The 21,630-nt window shown below is 46.7% G+C and overlaps 1 protein-coding gene across 4 annotated transcripts in view; it reads right to left on the bottom strand.

The window, feature by feature from the left end:
- Nucleotides 1-21,630, bottom strand: part of TRIP4 (thyroid hormone receptor interactor 4) — a 52,654-nt gene that overhangs the window by 12,267 nt on the left and 18,757 nt on the right. For all 4 annotated transcript variants that reach the window (XM_074965943.1, XM_074965945.1, XM_074965942.1 and 1 more), the window contains exons 7-11: nucleotides 20,629-20,844; nucleotides 18,980-19,106; nucleotides 17,408-17,595; nucleotides 16,109-16,233; nucleotides 14,620-14,711 (exon numbers count right to left, since the gene is read on the bottom strand). In XM_074965943.1, the coding sequence (XP_074822044.1) occupies nucleotides 14,620-14,711; nucleotides 16,109-16,233; nucleotides 17,408-17,595; nucleotides 18,980-19,106; nucleotides 20,629-20,844 (748 nt within the window). The remainder of the gene's footprint in view (nucleotides 1-14,619; nucleotides 14,712-16,108; nucleotides 16,234-17,407; nucleotides 17,596-18,979; nucleotides 19,107-20,628; nucleotides 20,845-21,630) is intronic.

Raw genomic sequence — 21,630 nt, 5'->3', positions numbered from 1 at the left:
TTCAGGGGCATGAAAAAACACCGCCCTGAGCAACAAAAATTTTAGTGCTGAAAAGCACCAGTATAGACAGCGCTTCCGCTCCCAGCGATAAAGCTACCACCCCTCATTTGGGGTGGTTATTTTTTATTGCTGAGAGCGCTCTCTCCCAGCGATACAGCGTGTCTACACTGCCCATGCCACAGCGCTGTCGCAGCCACGCTGTAATGTGGGCAGTGTAGACATACCCTGAGAGAGACCTGGTGTGGTTGAATCCTATCAGAAAACAGAGGCACAACCCATGATGGAGCAGAGGTTCCAGAGAACAAAGCAGGGAGCAAAACCTTTCCCAAGGAGTTTTACTAGTGACCTTTCAGGCTATTCTTTTGGTCTGACTGAGGTCTTAAGACAGGAAAGCAGAAGAAAATAAACAAATGCCCCAGAAAAGACCAAGGTATACAAATAATGTGTTAATAAGCCTAGTTCTTTTCTTGTCCCTGTCTTAAAGAAAGGCCGGCCTACAGAGCTCTGCAGTGCGGCCTGCCATCTTTAATATGGAGCTGTACAGGTCCCATGCTGATTGAATCAAGATGGAGAAAACTGCACACTGGGACCTGTAGTCTCTGAGAGCAGCTGCCATCTGTTCTATCCCATGGATGTTAGGGGTGGTCCTCAGACTCCTGGTAAGGTGCCAAAGGAGCCAGTTTGAGAGCCCTGGGGTACCAGAGAAAGGTGGGCATGCAGAGGGGATAGGGGCTAATGATGGAAACAGCTGAACGGCATTGACAGCTTTCCTTATCCGGGCCCAGAATGAGAAACAAACCTAAACTTTGTCACCCGCTGCTGATCCAGGCAGCCATCTTGAGGTCTGGGCTTCATCTCCCCTCAGTGCTTCTAAATAAAAGAGGCTACGCCAGAAAGCAAGGCTGTCTGGAAGGAATAAAGGCCAGCAGAGCCCATGTGCTAACATCAGAGCTGGGTTATTTCTCCCCAGGAAATCTAGTTCAAAAACGTCTTGGCAGTGATTCAGCCCCTCGGAAAGAGCATAGGGCTGCTGCGGCGGGGCCTGTGTGTCAATAAATCAGCCATCTGTGGCAGGCAGAAACACCCCATACTCCGTGCTGCCTGCTCCAAGAGTTAGAGCGAGAAGCCACTTGGCTGTCCCCAAGTCAGGAGGCTGGGAAGCAAAGCGTTCCCTGCGAGAGGAATGCGAGGGCTGAATAGCGTGCTTGTGACCGAGGACAGCCGGGGGAGGTTTGGGGAGCATGCTTGGCCAGCGGGCAACTTACTTCACCCAGTTTTCAGTGTGATTTGTGGGAAAGGCGGATCCACTCTTTTTTCATGCCTCATAAGCTTCATCGCTGTCAGACTAACATAACAGGTAATTAACTACTAAAGAGCCGTTTTCGCCTCCTCTCCTGAGGGAAATTGCTCACCATCCAGCTAGAAAATGTTGCTGTAGCGGTTTCCAAAAGAGAAAAAAAATTCTCAGCAGTTTCTGGCAAGCAGCATGGGAGCCGCAGCCAAACAGCAGCATTTATGCCAGCACTTGTAACCTGCTCTCCAACCCCACTACAAATGTGACCAATGGCTGAGAGGCAGAATAAGGAACTAGAGACCAGTAAAATTACACCAATGCTTATCTCGACCCCTTGCTTTTTTGTACTCCAAAAGGCCAGGACTGGGGTAGAAACACACAGACAGCGAGCAACAACTTCAGTACAATCTAGTGGGTAGCATGGGAGATCCCAGATCTATTGCTAGCTGTGCCACGGTGCGACCTTCCCCACCTCTGAAACCCAGAGCCATTTGTCAGTGTTCATAAGCCACTTTGAGAGCATCTGATGAAAAACAGAGAAAGGCGAAGTGTTGGTCTAGTGATGGAGCAGCTTGGCTTCTGGGGGCCATTCCAGGGAAGGGATCCAGACTTGGAAATGCCCAGTTTTAAATGAGAAATGTTATCTGCATGGGCGGTGTTCATCTGGCGTTGACTGTTACTCTCCAGGGCAGGGTTTCCACCATGCAAAATAATGGTGCTAGAACAACAACAGGGCAAACAGGAAACAAATGTTGCAATGATCATCCATTTTTTGTGTGTGTCAATGTCCTTTTGCTAGATCAAGCTTCAACTTTAAAGCATCATTTTCAGAATAACCCTCTCTAGCTGTTAGCTGCAGGGCCTGGAAGCAGGAGAATGCCAGATGCTTCTTATCCCAAACAACCCCTACACAGAATGCTAGATTTTTCAGATTATTCCTTGGGTAAATCATGCAACCTAGCCAGGTTCCTGTTCCAGGCACTGCACGTGAGTGTAGCATCTTGTTCTTGGCCAGTCACAGTCTCCAACGTTGTTTTTCTCCGGGATCTTGAAAATCCCCCGTCCTTGAAACTGTCTTCAGGAGGCTAGAGGGAAGCTCTAATCTGAAAAGCAAAGCTAAGAATGGCCTCTTGGGGTTCCGTTATCATCTCCCTGGCTTCACAGAGGAAACGTGCTCGGATTTACCAGTCAGAAGGTGTGTTTCTCTGACCGCAAGTGCTGTGAAGTCTGCCTGGTCTCAGAGAAGTGCTAGAATAATTCTGGCTCATACCTAAGCACCAGTAATCAAGATTCTGTCAGCCAGACTGTCCCCTCAGCCACACCAAGGTCTTCCACAGGGTTGCCCAGGTGTAACTGAAGGCAGAATTTGACCCAGCAGCTGGAACTCAATGAACCGATCTGCTCACAGTGCCTGGGCCAGACTTGGCACTGCAGGGCTTCAGGTGGTTTTTAAACCAAAGGGAAAACCCTTTGGCTCAGAAAGTCAGCAGCCCTGGTGCCGAACACACACCGAGAGCAGGTCTGTCGGTAAGGGTGCTGCCATTTTTAGTCACTTTCCATGACACCTTGGGCAAGAACTTCACCTCTCCTTGCTTCAGTTTCCCACCTTTGTAAAGTACTGGATTGAAGGAGCTAGGTGAGTGCAAACTGTTACACCTGAGACACTGGTTTCTCTCACAACACATTGGGGGATATTGGAACTTTGCATCTTCAGAGATGTTCTCTGCTCTGATTGCTGTTCCATCCATCACTATCTTCTCTAATTTCTCACTTCCACAGAGAGTCTATTGACTGCGATGAGCAGAGAGCTTCCCTGATCCGTACGAGGGGAGGCCAAACTTCAATGCCAAGTTTACTAGCCCAGAAACAAAGTATCCAGTATTCTTGCCAGAGATCTGGACTCTTATCGCTGATGCCCCATTTACCACCTCTTTGGGATCGAGAACCCAGATAACTGTCCAAAGCCACTGCATTAGCCATATGGCTGATGGGAGGGGAAGTGTTTCAGTGCAGTGCTGAGGCAGGCTGGGCTAGAAAGCAGCTAATCAGTGATATTCCACTCAGTTTGACAGGACTGGCAGAAGGAAAAGGAAGATTACAAACCAACAACAAAAGCTGCCAGCCAAACTTTCGTTTGAAAGCCTGTTCGGTCTAGACTGCAACAAGTGAGGAAGGAACAGCTCAGAACCACAGCTGCTAATGGTTATGGATTTGGCAATCAAAATGTCTTTGCTAAAAAAAGTTAACTGCCTTACCACTGAGGTTACAAACCACAGCCTTGATGCATTGTTGCAGTCAGCATCCTCCCTGCTGTTTTTGAGAGCTTACATCTGCTGCTGGCGGATCATATGCTGGCAAGCGGCACCAGCTCCTTTCATGGGGCCGCACAAGGAGCTTTGCTAGGCTGCCTTCATTTCCCCTTCTTCCCACAACTATGCCCTTCAGGTATCACATTTTTTCTCTGCCTGCTTGTGCAGTATTCCGTTATTCCGGAGCACAATCAGATCCACAAGCAGGAGGGAGGATAGGCGTGGGACACTGCTGCATTCTCTCCAGGATGGCCTTTTCCAGTCAAGCACCACTGCTTTCCTGGGGTGCTCTCTGCATCAGAGTTCCCAGCCCAGATCTACACCACAGCCTGTAGCTTGGTTGTGTAAGGTGCAGGGGGAAGTAATTATGATTTAATAGGAATGGGGCTTCAAAAGGTAGATGAACATTTAAACTAGTTGAACGGCATTTGATTTTAAAATGCTGAACAGACCCACACTGCTCAGTTCTCAGAAGGCTTGGAGGATGCAAGGGTGCCAGAAAACCTGGAATGTGAGCCGTCCTCCTCTGCTTTCCTAATTCCCAAGCTCACCACTGCCAAGTGATCGAGTGCCACTTAAGCCCTCAACATCTCTATTCCCTACCTGGAAAAACACCTGCCCGCCGTGAGCCAAGCAAGCTACATTTGAATGGGTTTGACACATTTGCTGGATGACTGATGACCAACAGGAGAAACTGGGTGGAACTGGAAAAACATTCACCAGTATGAAGGCCAAAAGGTACATTTCACACGTTTTCTTGTTCCATGCCATCCTCTCTTATGGCCAGACAAAAGGCGGGAGCAGGAAGAAAACAGGACTGGAATGGTGGGGGAAAGAGTGCTTGCTTCTACATTAGCAACTCATGGTAGCATTGTGGGAGTGCTTCTCTCAGCAGAATAAAGTCCTTTTATAAATGACTTTATAAAGGAATTAATAATTCACATTCCAACAACCACGTTAGGAAAGGGTTAAGGAAAAAAGCAATTGCAGAGTCCAGCTAATGCCATAAACAATCACACCCATTACTTACAAAAATTTTGCACCTTTAAGAAAAAGACCCCTTGGCTAGAAATTAACAATTAATGTATCCACCCAACTCCTTGCTCTGGTAAACTTCATCACTCACAATCACTCTACCCACCCAACCTTGGCTTTGACCCCTAACGTTGCTCTGTAATGAAAGCAAATTGTTAGATGCATGCTGTTTGTTTTCGATATTGTTGATTAAATTATATCAGAGTTCCACCAATTCTCACAGTGGGATGTACTGGTGGAATCCAGATATTTTTATAAATGGATTTGGAAAGATTGACCTGTTTGGGGTTATGAAATGTATTAATTACATGGTGATGAAGGCTTATATAAGTACATGTAGTCCTTGCACATCTGTATTTGAACTATATTAACTGTGTTGAATAACAGCTAAAATATTCCTCTCTCCCTCACACACACACAATAATTTTTCACTTGTGGGTAATTCCCTAGCCTTTTAAATCCATGTCACTGAGCAGAGTTTACTTTTTGGGCCCAGTCTTTAGCAGGACCTTATAGCAGGCCGGCAGTATTTGCCTGAAACAACCCAACGTCTCACCTGCTGCGGAATGCTAAGAGGGTTCTAATCATACAAGTGTAGGACTGGAAGGGACCTCGAGAGGTTATCTAATCCAGTCCCCTGCACTCAAGGCAGGACTATGTAATAAGTAGACCATTCCTGACAGGTGTTTATCTAACCTGTTCTTAAAAACCTCCAATGATGGAGATTCCACAACCTCCCTAGGCAATTTGTTCCAGTGCTTAACTATCCTGACAGTTAGGAAGTTTTTCCTAATGTGCAACCTAAACCTCCCTCATGGCAGATTCTTGTCCTATCCTAAGAGGTTAAGGAGAACAATTTTTCTCCCTCCTCCTTGTAACAATCTTTTACTCACTTGAAAACTGTTATGTCCCCCCTCAGTCTTCTCTTCTCCAAACTAAACACACCCAATTTTTTCAATCTTCCCTCATAGGTCATGTTTTCTAGACCTTTAATCATTTTGTTGCTCTTCTCTGGACTTTCTCCAATTTGTCCACATCTTTCCTGAAATGTGGCATCCAGAACTGGACACAATATTCCAGTGGAGGCCATATCAGCGCAGAGTAGAGCAAAAGAACTACTTCTCGTGTCTTGCTTCAACACTCCTGTTAATATATCCCAGCATGATGTCCACTTTTTTTCCCCCGACACCGTTACATTGTTCACTCATATTTAGCTTGTGACCCACTATAACTCCCAGATCCCTTTCCACAGTACTCATTCCTAGGCAGTCGTTTCCCACTTTGTATGTGTGCAACTGATTGTTTCTTCCGGAATGGAGTACTCCACATTTGTCCTTATTGAATTTCATCCTATTTATGTCACATCATTTTTCCAGATCATTTTGAATTTTAATCCTATCCTCCAAAGCACTTGCAAACCCTCCCAGCTTGGTATCATCCACAAACTTGTGACGTTTAATGATTCACTAGAATCATAGAATCATAGAATATCAGGGTTGGAAGGGACCCCAGAAGGTCATCTAGTCCAACCCCCTGCTCGAAGCAGGACCAATTCCCAGTTAAATCATCCCAGCCAGGGCTTTGTCAAGCCTGACCTTAAAAACCTCTAAGGAAGGAGATTCTACCACCTCCCTAGGTAACGCATTCCAGTGTTTCACCACCCTCTTAGTGAAAAAGTTTTTCCTAATATCCAATCTAAACCTCCCCCATTGCAACTTGAGACCATTACTCCTCGTTCTGTCATCTGCTACCATTGAGAACAGTCTAGAGCCATCCTCTTTGGAACCCCCTTTCAGGTAGTTGAAAGCAGCTATCAAATCCCCCCTCATTCATCTCTTCCGCAGACTAAACAATCCCAGCTCCCTCAGCCTCTCTTCATAAGTCATGTGCTCTAGACCCCTAATCATTTTTGTTGCCCTTCGCTGGACTCTCTCCAATTTATCCACATCCTTCTTGTAGTGTGGGGCCCAAAACTGGACACAGTACTCCAGATGAGGCCTCACCAGTGTCGAATAGAGGGGAACGATCACGTCCCTCGATCTGCTCGCTATGCCCCTACTTATACATCCCAAAATGCCATTGGCCTTCTTGGCAACAAGGGCACACTGTTGACTCATATCCAGCTTCTCGTCCACTGTCACCCCTAGGTCCTTTTCCGCAGAACTGCTGCCTAGCCATTCGGTCCCTAGTCTGTAGCGGTGCATTGGATTCTTCCATCCTAAGTGCAGGACCCTGCACTTATCCTTATTGAACCTCATCAGATTTCTTTTGGCCCAATCCTCCAATTTGTCTAGGTCCTTCTGTATCCTATCCCTCCCCTCCAGCGTATCTACCACTCCTCCCAGTTTAGTATCATCCGCAAATTTGCTGAGAGTGCAATCCACACCATCCTCCAGATCATTTATGAAGATATTGAACAAAACCGGCCCCAGGACCGACCCCTGGGGCACACCACTTGACACCGGCTGCCAACTAGACATGGAGCCATTGATCACTACCCGTTGAGCCCGACAATCTAGCCAGCTTTCTACCCACCTTATAGTGCATTCATCCAGCCCATACTTCCTTAACTTGCTGACAAGAATACTGTGGGAGACAGTGTCAAAAGCTTTGCTAAAGTCAAGAAACAATACATCCACTGCTTTCCCTTCATCCACAGAACCAGTAATCCCATCATAAAAGGCGATTAGATTAGTCAGGCATGACCTTCCCTTGGTGAACCCATGCTGACTGTTCCTGATCACTTTCCTCTCATGTAAGTGCTTCAGGATTGATACTTTGAGGACCTGCTCCATGATTTTTCCAGGGACTGAGGTGAGGCTGACTGGCCTGTAGTTCCCAGGATCCTCCTTCTTCCCTTTTTTAAAGATTGGCACTACATTAGCCTTTTTCCAGTCATCCGGGACTTCCCCCGTTCGCCACGAGTTTTCAAAGATAATGGCCAAGGGCTCTGCAATCACAGCCGCCAATTCCTTCAGCACTCTCGGATGCAACTCGTCCGGCCCCATGGACTTGTGCACGTCCAGCTTTTCTAAATAGTCCCTAACCAGCTCTATCTCCACAGAGGGCTGGCCATCTCTTCCCCATTCTGTGATGCCCAGCGCAGCAGTCTTGGAGCTGACCTTGTTAGTGAAAACAGAGGCAAAAAAAGCATTGAGTACATTAGCTTTTTCCACATCCTCTGTCACTAGGTTGCCTCCCTCATTCAGTTAGGGGCCCACACTTTCCTTGGCTTTCTTCTTGTTGTCAACATACCTAAAGAAACCCTTCTTGTTACTCTTGACATCTCTTGCTAGCTGCAGCTCCAGGTGCGATTTGGCCCTCCTGATATCTTTCCTACATGCCTGAGCAATATTCTTATAATCTTCCCTGGTCATATGTCCAACCTTCCACTTCTTGTAAGCTTCTTTTTTATGTTTAAGATCCGCTAGGATTTCACCATTAAGCCAAGCTGGTCGCCTGCCATGTTTACTATTCTTTCGACTCATCGGGATGGTTTGTCCCTGTAACCTCAACAGGGATTCCTAGAGCAGATGGTTCATTACCCCACTCTGGAATAAGGGAGCTGGGACTTATTCTCTAGAAATTGAAGATCGAGGGTGAGGGCTGAGCAGTCTGGAGGGAAGAACTCTAGAAGCACCGAAGTCTAGGAAGGTTTGAATTGAATTTTGTTACCTTATCTTTACTGTCAGTATTAGTAAAATCAAATACCAAGAAGGAGGTGAGTTTCGACTCTCCATAGAGTGTGGACTGTGTTTGAGAGCAAAGTTAAGTCCCGAACCACTGACTAGCTTGCTAAAATAGTAGCAAAGGCTAAATCTACAATCACCATTAATTAAGTCATATGCTTCGGCTTTAGCCTCAGTTCTTCCCCAGGGTCTCTGAAACCAGAGAAGAGGGCATGCTAGCCTCTATCAAATGCTGTAAAACTAACATTCAGTTCCTTTTGGCATGCTAATGTGTTCCTAAATTAATCATCAACTGGCAATTTCTCCTGCATTTTAACAGATTGAGCAGTAAATTTTTTATAACTGCTGGCTTATGCTGGGAAGCTAGAGTATCAGAACAAGCTCTTCTGAAAACTAGAGAGCTTTGGATAAGGAAAAATGCTAAAGGCCCTGGAGAACTAAAATCCAAATTAACTGTATTCCTAATTTGTTCTGCTTTGTCACAAATAAGCAAGACCCTGGAGGAGGACTCTCTTGCCTGAAAAGTATACTTAGAAATCTCAAACAGGAGGGTTGGTATAAACATACTCTTTGCAACATCTGTAGGACTCTGCAAGCCAGAATTAGACCTTATTCAACCTGATCTAGAATTAGATTACATGTGATCAATCCAGGTTCAGACACTGCTAATTTTGTGGGCCCCTGAGTTAGAAGGGCATGGATGCTGGCTACAATTGTTAACTGTGGCATAGATACATTACTTTCTGCACCAGGCTAGTCAAGTTCCAAACAAATCTCAAATCCTTGTGGAGACCTTTTAATGGTAGACATGTGCAACTTGGCAGACTCTCATCGGGAAGTAGAAGGTGTTAACTGCCACAGTGAGAAACAACGTCATTACTCCATCTTCAAAACACAGATCACCCGAGATGTGAGATGGAATTCCTACCCCCACAGAAAGTACACGCACACCAACAGACAGATGTTCTCACATGTGGACTGCCACTGCCTCTCACACATAACCCTCTTGTTTGAACCCTGTGTCAGGAAACTTTTACAGTCAGAAACTGAAACATGAGAGGGTCTTTGCAGCTCCCCCAGGATAACTCCTCTGAAATGTTGCCAAATCTCACAATTTTATCATGAGGCTCACAGTATTTGGTGTTCTTAAAGACCCAGCTCTTGGGATCAGATAACTGAATGAGAATCTCAGTTTTCTTTTAAAAAAAGGGGGGGGTGGGGGAAATGACATTCATGGTTACAGAGAAAAGCTTGAAACATGAGCTGAGTGTACCCTAAAGGCTCAAAACCCAGAGGGCAAATAAAATTTCCAAATTGACTGGTGGTTTGTTTTTTTTTTAATCTGATGATTTCTGAACACTTGGGATTGGCAATACTGCATCAGTGTGATTTTTACTTTGGACTTTTAGAATAAAATACTTAGGACTTGCACTCATTTTATAGTCACATGTTCCGGAGATGGTTTGTGCAGTAAATTATTTACATCTTTACATATCTATATCGTTTCACTATTTTATATTGTATACTTCAGTTACTGTGTTCCTGTTTGATTTCTTGTTCAGGAGCTGATTACTAGCATGTATTGGGACTGGTCTACACTACTGCTTAAGTCAACCTAACTTACGTCGCTCAAGGGTGTGAAAAAGACACCCCCCTAAGCGACACAAGTTACAGTGACCTAAGCGCTGTCCACACCGGCACTATGTCAGTGGAAGACGCTCTCCCGCTGATATAGCTTCCGCCTCTCGCGGAGCTGGAGTAATTATGCCGAAGAGAGAATGCTCTACTGTCTGTATAGCACGTCTTCACCAGATGTGCTACAGCAGCACAGCTGCATCGATGCAGCTGTGCGGATGTAGCGCTCTAGTGTAGACTTGCCCTTAGTCTCTCATCTGTAAACATTCCGAAGAATGTTATCTTCTGGATCCTAAGTACAGCAAGACCCATTTACTGTATTCCTGCATGGGATATTAATTGTTTCTTGTACTCCTGGCACCCTAGTATTTTTGGGGCACCAGGTTCAAACTCAGTGGAGTGGGAAAAGTAAAGCCTGCTGAAAAGGCACACTTGCCCTTCAGGCACAAAAATTTAGCAAAGCCCCCTTACACAGATTTAAAGTGGCAGGTGATTTTTCACTCACATGTGAAAAATAAATTCCTAATTTCTTTCCAGCATCATTATCTTGTATTTAATACCAAGGTTTGATATCTATCTGTAGTCACCCACTTTCAAAACCATTTAGAAATACTTAAATACCTGATATGAAAATGCTTTTTGGTAATTAAAATAAAAGCTGCTTTAGATCTCAGATCATCAACAGAATATGAATAGACCTCAGTGCATTAATTGTAAATCATCTCGTTCTTTATTTCCCTGCCAAGGCCTGCCTGTAGCATTCTGTGTTTCCCCAGTTACAACAGATGAGCTCACTAACACCTAACATGGGAAAAGGAAGGCAGCTCTCTGCTCTGCTTGAGGTGTTGGTGAGGTCAGCCTGGAGCAGGGAAAAGCAGCCCCTTAACTCAGCTCTTGGCAGGTCACAATTAGCACAGCTAAGTGCAACAAAGGGACCATTTGAAGTTGAATTTCCATTTTTTGAGGCACCCATTAATGAAAGCAAGTGAACCCAGAATACACTCCAGGAAGATGGGAGATCTGTCAGCACAGCCCAGACATTCAGAGTTAAGCCTGCCACATCTCAGGCTGTCTGAGCAGCAGAGCAGACTGGTAACCAGGCTGAGTGATGGGAGGAGTTACAGCTTCACTCTACTGTTGCCAGTACAATTCAAACCATTCATGTCAAGTGGATGTTGTATCTGATGATAACCCTTTGTATTCCGATCCAAGGATCACAAGGAATGACATCAGCCTCGCACCACTTCTGCCAGGGAAGGAGTACTCCATCTTACAGATGGAGACACAGGCACGGAGAGGTTAAGTGACTTGCCCATGTTCACACAGAAAATCAGTAGCACAGCTGGGCTTAGAGCCCATGTCACCTGATTGCAGGTCTGTGGTGCTTTTAGCCTCAAGACCATCTTTCTTCCCTAAAACCCCCCTAAGCCGCCGGGCATGTCATTAACACAGGGCCCAATCCTGCAACTCTTCCTCATACAGTTAGTCCTTAATCATGCAAATTGGTGCACTAAAATCAATGCGACCAGTCATGCAAAAACTACACCTTAGAAAGGGCTGAAAGATTGGACCCACAGCATTGATCTGAACATACAAATTCACAGTATACATACAGTAAGTCCTCAAATTAACAACTAATAAAGAATACACCAATTAGACTGTGAGATCTCTGAGGTAGGGACTACCTCTACCCGTCTGTTTGCTCAGCACATCGGGGCCTCATTCTGATTTAGCCTTCTGAGCAAATCTGTAATCTAAATATTAAAGGATGATGAGGAGTGAAAAACAGCAGCAGGGTGTCATGGAAATTAAAAGCTGGGTTTTACTAAACTTCATTAATACCTGACGGAGGAAGCAAACAGCAAGGAAAGAGAAACACCTTTGCCTACAGAAAAGATTAGACACAAGTAAAAACAAACATGTTGATCTTGAAAAAAACACGGCCTCCATCACCAGGCAATGTGCACACTGGGCACTTATTTAATTTTCAAACCATCATCCACTGATGTGGTCACATGGGATCTGTGTAATTACTCAATTTCCTGGAAATGTGAAAGACGTATCAAATGGGAGCTGAGGGGGTGGGGGGCAGATAATCAAAGGAGAATGTTTGCAAAGAAGTCTAGCATGTCTTGCTCTCATGGAGGGATCTCTGCTGCCAGGTTTGCACTGTTTAACTTACTGTATTGTCAGGTTTTAAAACATTTTCATTGGCTTTCTCCTATGATACAAATACAAGTGTTCAGAAAACTAGGTGCTCCACCCTGCTTACCCTGAAGCCAGCAGGGCTTTGTCTGCACTAGGAAAGGAACCCATTGCAACAGCTGGCTTCTGTATCAGGTGCTGCTAAAACTGTGTTGAAAATAGATGAGAGTAGACAAAACCACGTCACATGCAGCAGCGGTTCAGAAAGCAGGATTGAGCCCTGCTCCCAACAAGGTTCAATTCTGGTTTCTGATCGAGTGCTGAACATGGGTCGGTCCTGTCTACATACTAGGGATGTAAAATGTTAACCTGCCTTAACGGTTAACCCCTGGACCAGCCCGCCAACCCTAGTGACCCCACACCAGCTGGCCTGCCAACCCCAGTGTCCCTGCACCGGCCGGCACCGTCCAGAGCAGCCCCAGCCCCAGCCATGCTGGCCGGCCCTTTAATCAGTTAACCGTTTAAACAAAATATTTTTAATCGTTTAAATGGTTAACTTTCTAAACAAGATTTACATCCCTACTACATAGACTCAGGGTTAAACTGTTTTCACTCTGATTCAACTGCACTCATTATTGACAAGAGGCAACAACATCCTCATCACTAATTTAACTGGGAGCACACTCAGGTCTTCATATTAAATTCAAGCCAATACCTATGGGGCAAAATACCAAACCCACAAATAGTGACTCCTGGATAGCATTAATTCTGAAAGAGACAGCAAATTAGAGAGGATATACATTTACAATGCAGTATGGTAACAGAAAAAAGCCAGTGTGATTTTGGGCTGGACATGTAAAGGTAACATAGTACTGAGAGGAGAGGAAAGGAAATTATACAACTCTGGCGAGACTGCTCCTGGAATAATGTGTTCAATTCTAGTGCCTCAACAAAACAGAAAGATGACAGCAAACTGGAAGGAATTGTAAGACAGCAACAGAACTGATTAAGAGTCTGAAGGGCTTGATCTATGAGGAGAGATTAAAGGCTAATTACATACAGCTTGTGTTAACAAAAACTAGGGAAGCGCTATGACAACTGTCTACATGTACCTACAGAGAATAACCACCAAGAAAGAAGAGGAATTTTCCAGGGCATTTCCCAGGGGGTGGAACTAGGAGTGATGGGATTCAATTAAAAAAAGAAAACATATAGGCTGGAGATCAGGACATATCTCCTATCAATGCAACTGATTAGACTGGTGGAAGTTTCCCAAGGGCAGCTGGGAAAGGAAAAAGGCCCTCGTTTGAAACTAGACTGCACAGGGCATTGGATAATATAGCGTATGGAACAATCGTGCTCTGGCCCCAGGGGATGGAGGTGATGATCTAATTGGTCTACTCCCTTCACTTCCTGGGATTCTGTAACTCTAGGCAGGCTGCATGGTCATGACATTTAAGTGGCCTTTCTGATACCTCAGTCCCAAGGCGCCCTCTGCTGTTTAGGTTCTAACAGTCCTGTCCCAATTCTGAAAGCCAAACAGATGACAGGGAAAAGAAAAATCCCATCCAGTTCAGTATGTCGCCTTTATCTCTAGTCCCCAGCCACCACTCTTCCTGCTTCTGCTTGGTATAAACTCACAGGTCTGCGGGGGGGGGGGAAAGGGGAGAGCTCTCCCTCATGTGAAATGATGTCACACTGATCAGCTGCTTTTCGCAGCCCAAAGGAAACTCATCGCTATGGTATGTTCTGCTTTAACCAGAGCATTGTTCTCCTGGACAGCCACTTTATCAGCTTCTCTCCCAAAGAATCCACTTAACCTATGGATAGGGACTGGCAGTGACTGCTGCTTAACTGGGATAGCATTCACATAAATTCCTCTTAATAGGGACCAGTCAAGGAAATAAATGGTGTTTAATCAGATGTCACCTGGTGTGAAGTTTAAGCTCGTAGCTCTTAATACAGCTGGTGCCAAACAAAAGCTGAAATGCAGTGAGTATCGCTTTAATCCAGGACAGCAGTGCTTCTCATACAGCGGTTTGCAGAGTGTCAGCAGGTGTGCAAATGAGCCACATCTGTCACAACAGCCTTGTTGGCACCAGGAAAGCCAAGAACACCTTTCAGCATTAGTTCCCCTGAACCAGTGTTGACTGGATTAAACAGAGACAATAAGAATAATGTAGACTTGACAAAACTACTTCGAAAGCCATACTGGAGTCTGGCTTCCACCAGCATTCCATCATGCTCCCAGCAGCAGCAAACCCTGTTTTGTCTAGTCTGTACCAGCACTTAGACCACTTTCCACACTGGTCCAGAGGAAACTCTTGCTGAAATGTGTTCTCTTCCCAGTGCACACAAGAGTAGTGGTCTCCTCATCTTAATTTAAATCCTTTCTTCAGTATTCTCCTTACTTTCCCATGGATCAATGTACAGATACGAGTCAGGGTAGCTTGAAGGCAAGTAGGTAGACAGTTAAAAAGTCAGCTCAGAGAGGCTGGTTTTCCTAACTCACCTGCTCCTTGAATTGTTCTTGTGACAGACAATCAGCCAAGTCCACACAACCCAGGAGGCACCCAGAAGGATAATCTCTGGGAAATTCCACATCTGTGTCAAGAGAGAGAAAAGGATTGAAAACACACACACTCACTGTGATCGTCCCATTTCTCAGTAAGCTCTTAACTGGAAACACACGCTCATTTGCTCATCTCTCCCACTCAAACTTTTTGAGGCACAAGAAAATTTAGTGTTTATTTTCTGTAATTCCTTTCATATGTAGGGACACATGGTACACAGCTTAGGAAACATGGTCTTGGAGAACTGGCTTAAGCCAGACAGATGATGGTAAAGACAAAGACTGTGCATGGCTCTGCCAACACATCTCCATCCTGCCCTGCTACACCTCTGCTGTAACGTACCTGGGCTCCCAATACACTCAGTCCATGCACCTCGATCCTGATATTCACCACCCACATTATTCCAATCCTGAGCCAGCCCTTTAGCAGAAACTGCCGATGAGCAAACTACAGTGTTTTAGATCATGTGGTGCTTTGGAGATGGAGGCAACTGTCAACTGCCAGCTGAGCCAAAGTGACCTTAATAAAAATAAAATCTAGCTCCTGTAAAACACCGTCCGTTTGTAGATCTCAAAGCACTTTACAAAGGAGGTAAATATCATTAACCTCATTTTACAGATGGGGAAACTGAGGCACAAAGCAGATAAGTGACTTAGCCAAGGTTACCCAGCCAAGAATAGAACCCAGGTCTCCTGAATCCCAGTCCAGTGCTCCAGCTACTGGGCCATGCTGCTTTAAAAGCAAACACGCACAAAAATCCAAGATGGCCTGAAATTTGGGGCTCTCATTCCTAGCGAGGGATGGCAGCATCATGCTTTTGTGCATCTCCCCCCTGTTGTGGCTTTTCAGGGAGCAGTATGGCCGATGCACAGTGAATGCACAGTTCCTTGCTCTGGTGAGGCAGGAAGAAATCCCTAGGCATATTTGGGCTGACTAATATCCAGAGGAGCTGCACCAAGAGGCGACATCTCCTTGGCCATGCAGCCTGGACCAGGCTAATGTCTCAGGCTCACCTAGCCTCACAAGAGAGAGAGATCTGCATGCTAACCTGCAGCTTTTTATTCCTGGCCTCCAGGAGGCCAGAACATATGATAGCATTTGAACTTCAGAGCACCAGCTCCTTCGTACATTCACATGCAACGACTATTGCCTGAACCAAGAACGAAGAGGCATTGCTGCCAGGAGGTATTGTCAAAGTCAGATGCAATTCACTAGTGCTCACAGCTTCTGACTAGCCAAGAGGACAGAGTTGATCTGCTCCATGACTCCCTTGTGGCTGAAGAAATGCAGAAAGGAAGAGGGGAATTGAAAGGAGAAAGGAAGGTTAATGAGAGAAGCAGCAATAACTGCCCAAGAGTGCCTGCTTCCTGCCTCTGCTCATTACACGACTCAAGGTACCAAAATCAGAGACCCAATAGTGAGGTTCACCTTCCCGGAGCAGCATTCTGTAGGTGGCCTCTAGCTCAGAGATTTCTTGAGGGGATGGTCTTTTAGCAGTAGCTGCTATCCACAGCCGCCCTCTGTGGGATGTGTACCAGGTTCTGCCCTCCACCCTAGAGAGAACAGAAGAGAATGCAGAACTGACATGCCAGCTGAGATCACACATGGCCCAGTCTTCAATGGAACATTTCACCCTGTGATTCCTGTTACCAAGCTTTGCCCTGGGAAAGGACATTTTCCTCTTCAGTGAGGAGGGCTGTTAGTGAGAAGACTTCTGGAGCCAGTGAATCTCATCAAGCAACTTATTTACACGGTTTAGTCACTCTACTCTGACTTTTCAATACCCAGAAATCAAGTCTCTGTACTCCTAGGAGCTAGGCAGTGGTCAGTATGCAATCTAATGGGCAACATGGCCCACAGACGTAGACAAAGCAGTCAGCGTCTGCCCTTTTCTTTAGGTGCAGCTCCCAGAGACTATGGGAACAGGATGAAAGGCTCCACCTTTATCAGAGTGGCTGGCTTGCAGCATTCCCAGGCTGCTCAGATCCAGGAGCAGGGTAAGATGGGATCTGAAGTCTCTACAGCCTGAGGAACTGATAAGTCTGCTTTTCAGAATTAAAAGTCATCTCCTCAGAAACTTCAGAGAAAAAAAAAAAAATCTACAGAAATTCAGGGATTTCCCAAGACACACCAATTACACTGGAACAGGGAGACAGCAGCTGATTTGTCTGGAAAACTGCCTTGTAAAGGGGAAGCTTGTCTAGTAACGTCTCCTGGCCCTCCCTGAGGAACCCTGCTCCTAGGCATGGAGCACCACGATGCTGCAGGTTATCTACCAAGGAATTTGTACAAAAATAGCAAAATACTGGAGTATTTTCAGGCCTTTGTTAATTATCATCATAAAGAAGCTGACTCTTTCCAGCCTGCTCAGTTCCGAAATCAACAGCATGCTCGGATGAAGAAGTGCAGCTCCCTGTTCGTACATATCCTGCCCAAATATTTCCCCCAGGGAAGTGGGCTGTGTGTGGAATTAGAGCGCTAGATGGAAAGTGCCAGTGGGACTGTACTGAGCAATAGCTTAGGGCCACTGAAGTCCTCAGCACGTATCAGAACATCACTGCAATGTAACTGAATTCTATCCTTACTGTATGAGTTTTGGGAACTGTTCTCATTGTAGGCACTATGTTTTGGAGGGTGAGAAGGGAGGCGTGGATGGGCCATTACAAAGCTGTTGGCATAACTGCATATTGTTTAGGACATATCACAGTTCCATGTCTTTATTTTTACCTTTTGATTCCTTTTACCAGCAAAGAAGCCCAAGGCTGGTGCATGCTGAGACACCAGCCATCATCCGAGATCTCTTGTAATTCTCGATCCTGAATCCGTAACCTGTTCCTTTCGGAGGCAGACTCATGCCCAGTTTCTGCAGAATGGGCAGTTTTTCTGTGCAGGAGCAAGCCAGTCTGGTCTACCCACTTCACCATGTTCAAAACAAACACATAACAGAAGGTTTAACTCTTGGTCAAAATCACTAAGTTTTTCCTTTACTTAAGAACAACAGTGCAGAAGGCACCATGGCCTAGCCCTCCTGCTGGATTAGATCTTTGGCCCTCTGTATCAGAACCCTGCTCTTATCATTCTCTGGCTACTGCTGGGTAAGCCAGACTTGAACCCGAAAGGGGGGGGGGGGGGGAATCTAACCTGGGATGGTGCCAGTGCAGCCCAGAGCAAGGTGTGGGTCAGGTGGCCACCTTTGTCATGCCCCCCAGAGAGACCACAAGCCAAGCATACAAAGAGTGCAGACCACTCATCAAATGGAGCACTGCATGCCAAAGCCTGGAGTCTCTGCATGCCACACCCTGGTAGCAGTCAAAGCAAGGGAAACCGTAATCTGCTCTATGTAACCCTCACATTGGCTGCCCTTGAACTAAATGGCAGATTTAAAGAGTAGAACTATCAACCGACATTGTCCCACAGCATAGACGGCACATACATAGTGTGTTCACAACTGAGCAACACCCAGTTGGCACCACCTGCACTGGGGAGAGTTTAAGGGAGGCCAAAGGGATTGTTCAGACAACCAGCTGACGCAGCATCCTCCCCCTCCTCGTGGACTGCCATATGGGATATTGGCATTCAGAGCCAGCCTTCTGGTGCAGCCACAGACCCCTTCTGGGTGCACAAACAGTACACATGGCCACTTATCACATGCCTTTTCCTCTTGAGAGGGAATGAGAAAAAACAACCAGCTATAGCTCAAGAGCTCCCACAACTCTCGAAAAATACCTGGATGTAGAAAAACAGTTAAGTGGAGGCAGGAGAGGCACAAACCCTGGTATGAAGACAGGGATGGGTTTAAATTGCATTATCTGGCATGGCCTGTCACAGACTAAGAATAAGTGTATATTAATGCTTGGAAGTGTCTGAGCACAAATGCATGGTGCACAGGAACCAAAGAAAGACAAGAGGGGACACTAGCAAGTGGAGAGCGTGACTGAGGGGGCACAACTGAAATCTGGTGGGCAGATCCTTACAAAGGGAATTTTAAAAGGGAAACTCCTTTAGACTGAATGTCAGGAAACCTTCCCAAGAGCGAGACGCATCAGGCTGAGAAAGGGGGAGGAAACCCACTGCTCTGAGTTAAATACGCCACTGGCAAAAATCCTGCCCAGGCCGAGAGTTTGGGATGGACTAGCCCACCTAGCTGGCCGTGTCCATCTCTCGCTCAGATGATCCTAATCCCACAGAGGAGGCTTGGGGACAGGGAAGAGATGCCATCAACACATGGGAAGTTACAATACTTGGGCGCATGTCTCTTGGCAGCCACTGCTCGGGGAGGAATCAGAAATCGGCACTAACCAAGGGGGCAGGCTGGAGAAGGTGGGGATTCACCAGAAGCCCAGAGCTCACTTCAAACTTCCCCTGGGGTCTCCTCAATGGCTTGCTCAGAGTGCCACAGTTAATGGCATCAATTGTCTCATCCAACCTGCAAGGACACACAAACCACGTTAATACCCCCCGGCCTCCCGTCCCAGAAGCACTTCCTGCCATTTCTCCCAGCCAGGCTGCTCCCCCTGCTGCCTCCCTCCCTCTGATAGTCGGGCTCCTGCAGACACTCAAGGCATGTTTGCTGTAGATATACAGCTGCTCTGCTCTGTGTTCTCCCAGGGAGCTACCGGCCCGGAACGCTCACAAACGTGCCAGCTAAGGACAGTTCTGCCTGTAAGTCAGACAGAGTGCAATTCAGCAGGGACAGTCAGTACTGAGAGCATGGCCCTGCACAGCACAGGGTAGCCCTGTAAAACTGGCATCCAGATCACCCCTGGTCAATAATGATCCCAGGACACTGGTCACGAAGCAAGACTATCTAAAGGGACCCCATTTATCTGGCACCCCGTAGTATCTGAGCTTCACAGTCTTCAACAGCCCTGTGAGATGGGGATGATGGCACATCCTAATTTTACAGATGGGAAACTGAGGCACGGACACTCTAAGGGCAGGTCTTCACTACCCACCGGTTCGGCGGGTAGTGATCGATCCTCGAATGCGCTCCTCGTCGACTCCGGAACTCCAGCTCGCGAGAGGCGGAAGTGGAGTCGAAGGGGGAGCAGCAGCGGTCGACTCACCACCGTCTTCACAGCCAGGTAAGTTGACCTAAGATATGCCGACTTCAGCTACGCTATTCGCGTAGCTGAAGTTGCGTATCTTAGGTCGACCCCCCACTTCTAGTGTAGACCAGGGCTAAGTGACTTGCCCAAGGTCACACAAGAAGTCTGTGGCACAGCAGAGACTTAAACAGTCCCAGGCTTGTGTCCAAGCCACTAGACTAGCCTTCTGAGAGCCATAGTGGCCTGGCCAAACCCTAATGTGGGCAACTCCATTTGGAATGTGGTATTCGTCACTCCACCTCCTAAAAGCTGGGGGGGCAGTAGTGTACACATAGAATGGCTGCCATGTTCCACCCCAGAGGATGCTGAATTTCGTTTGTAGCGGAAGTGATCCTGTTACAGCGAGTCTGGAAGATGCCCAGGTATGCAAAGCTCTACAGAACATCAAGTTATTATATTGTTGCTTCCTTTTTGCCTCTTCTTTATTCCTAGGTATATTTGCACACAAGCAGATTTTTGCTCCTTAGGAGAGTAATCTGCTCCTGAAGCACAAACCCCTAAACTCTCTGTTTGTGCGTCATGACTATGGCAGATGTCTGCAACACCACAGACAGAGGGATGAGATTGCGAACAGGGAAATAAGCAGCAGGAGCAAATCGGTTGCTAAAGAGCTCAGGATCCTGTTTGTCCCAAACAATGAGATACAGGGAGAAGCACAGAACATTCTAACCGAGTGGCAGGGCTGCCTCTCAAGAGAATGGGCTCTGCAGTTTGTCGTCTGTTGCTGTTGACGGTAGCTCAGCTGCCTCGCTAACAATCACAGACAGCGTTTCTCCTCTCTCTGCTCTCCGGAGCGTACTCTGCTCCCTGCCAGCTTGGTGGCTGGTGCCACCTACTCACTTGTTGTGATATTCAGCCATGCTGTCCTGCTCCTCCAGGATCTGCCTGCCAGCAAAGTCGATGGTGATTTTTCTGGCAAGTCGAGAAGCATGGCGCAGCTCTCGCAGCTCCTCCTCTCTCTTCTGCAGTGCCTCACGCTCTTGTTTGGACAGCCACTGATTGGAGTCTGTAGCAAAGTAATCCGACTCATCATCGATGACTTGAGTACGGCGCACGCTGGTGAGAGACAGCCACAGAGAAAAAGCAGAGTGGTACCAGGTACGACAGCAAACAGCCCCAGACATACCTGGAAACATCACATCAGTCACGCAACCACCCCTCCCCATGCTCCCACGACCCCCTTGTCGTCTCTGGAGAACATGGCTTGTCAGTAACACGAAGCCAGATGCATGAAATTTTGCCCTTTTGAGGACCATGCTGACAACTTGTCAGGAACTCGAGGGAATAAAACGGAAAGAGAGCACAACTACTTCCATCTTAAATACAGAGGAGAACCTGTGGAGACTACACACAACAGCAAGCCCTGGACGCAGCTCTCATGGATTGAGACAGGGCATTATTGTTGTAGTGGCATGAATGTAGTAGAGTGTGATTTGTTCCCTACAGAGGCTGCCTCAGTGTCCTTTACAGATCCCCAAGATCCGCCCCCACTCATGCCCTTCCTAGGTTAAGGCCCCCTTTCCCTTGTAAGCCCCATTCTTCTGGCTGAAGGGGACTGAACAGTTCTCTCTTCCCCATTTCCACCCCAAGGTAGAGAGCACTTAGGCCAAAGCACCAGCAAACCTCGCAGACCTAGCAGGGGATGAGAGACCAGACAGGGAATTAAGCCCAAGGCTCCTGCAGAGCCCTGCCAACAGACCACCTGGCTGGCCCCTGGCCTCAACACAGTGCTTGAAAAATTCACTCAGTATGAGACTTCTTCCACCTGGTGACTGCGATCACGTCTCAAAGGGCAAGGATAGTGAGGCGTTTATCCACTGCAGAACACAGTCTGTCAACCCA

This window comes from Natator depressus, chromosome 10 (assembly GCF_965152275.1).
Source record: "Natator depressus isolate rNatDep1 chromosome 10, rNatDep2.hap1, whole genome shotgun sequence".
In the NCBI taxonomy this organism is placed as follows: Eukaryota; Metazoa; Chordata; order Testudines; family Cheloniidae; genus Natator; species Natator depressus.
The sequence above is the reverse complement of the archived record's forward strand: the minus strand, read 5'-3'. Positions and strand labels throughout refer to the sequence as shown.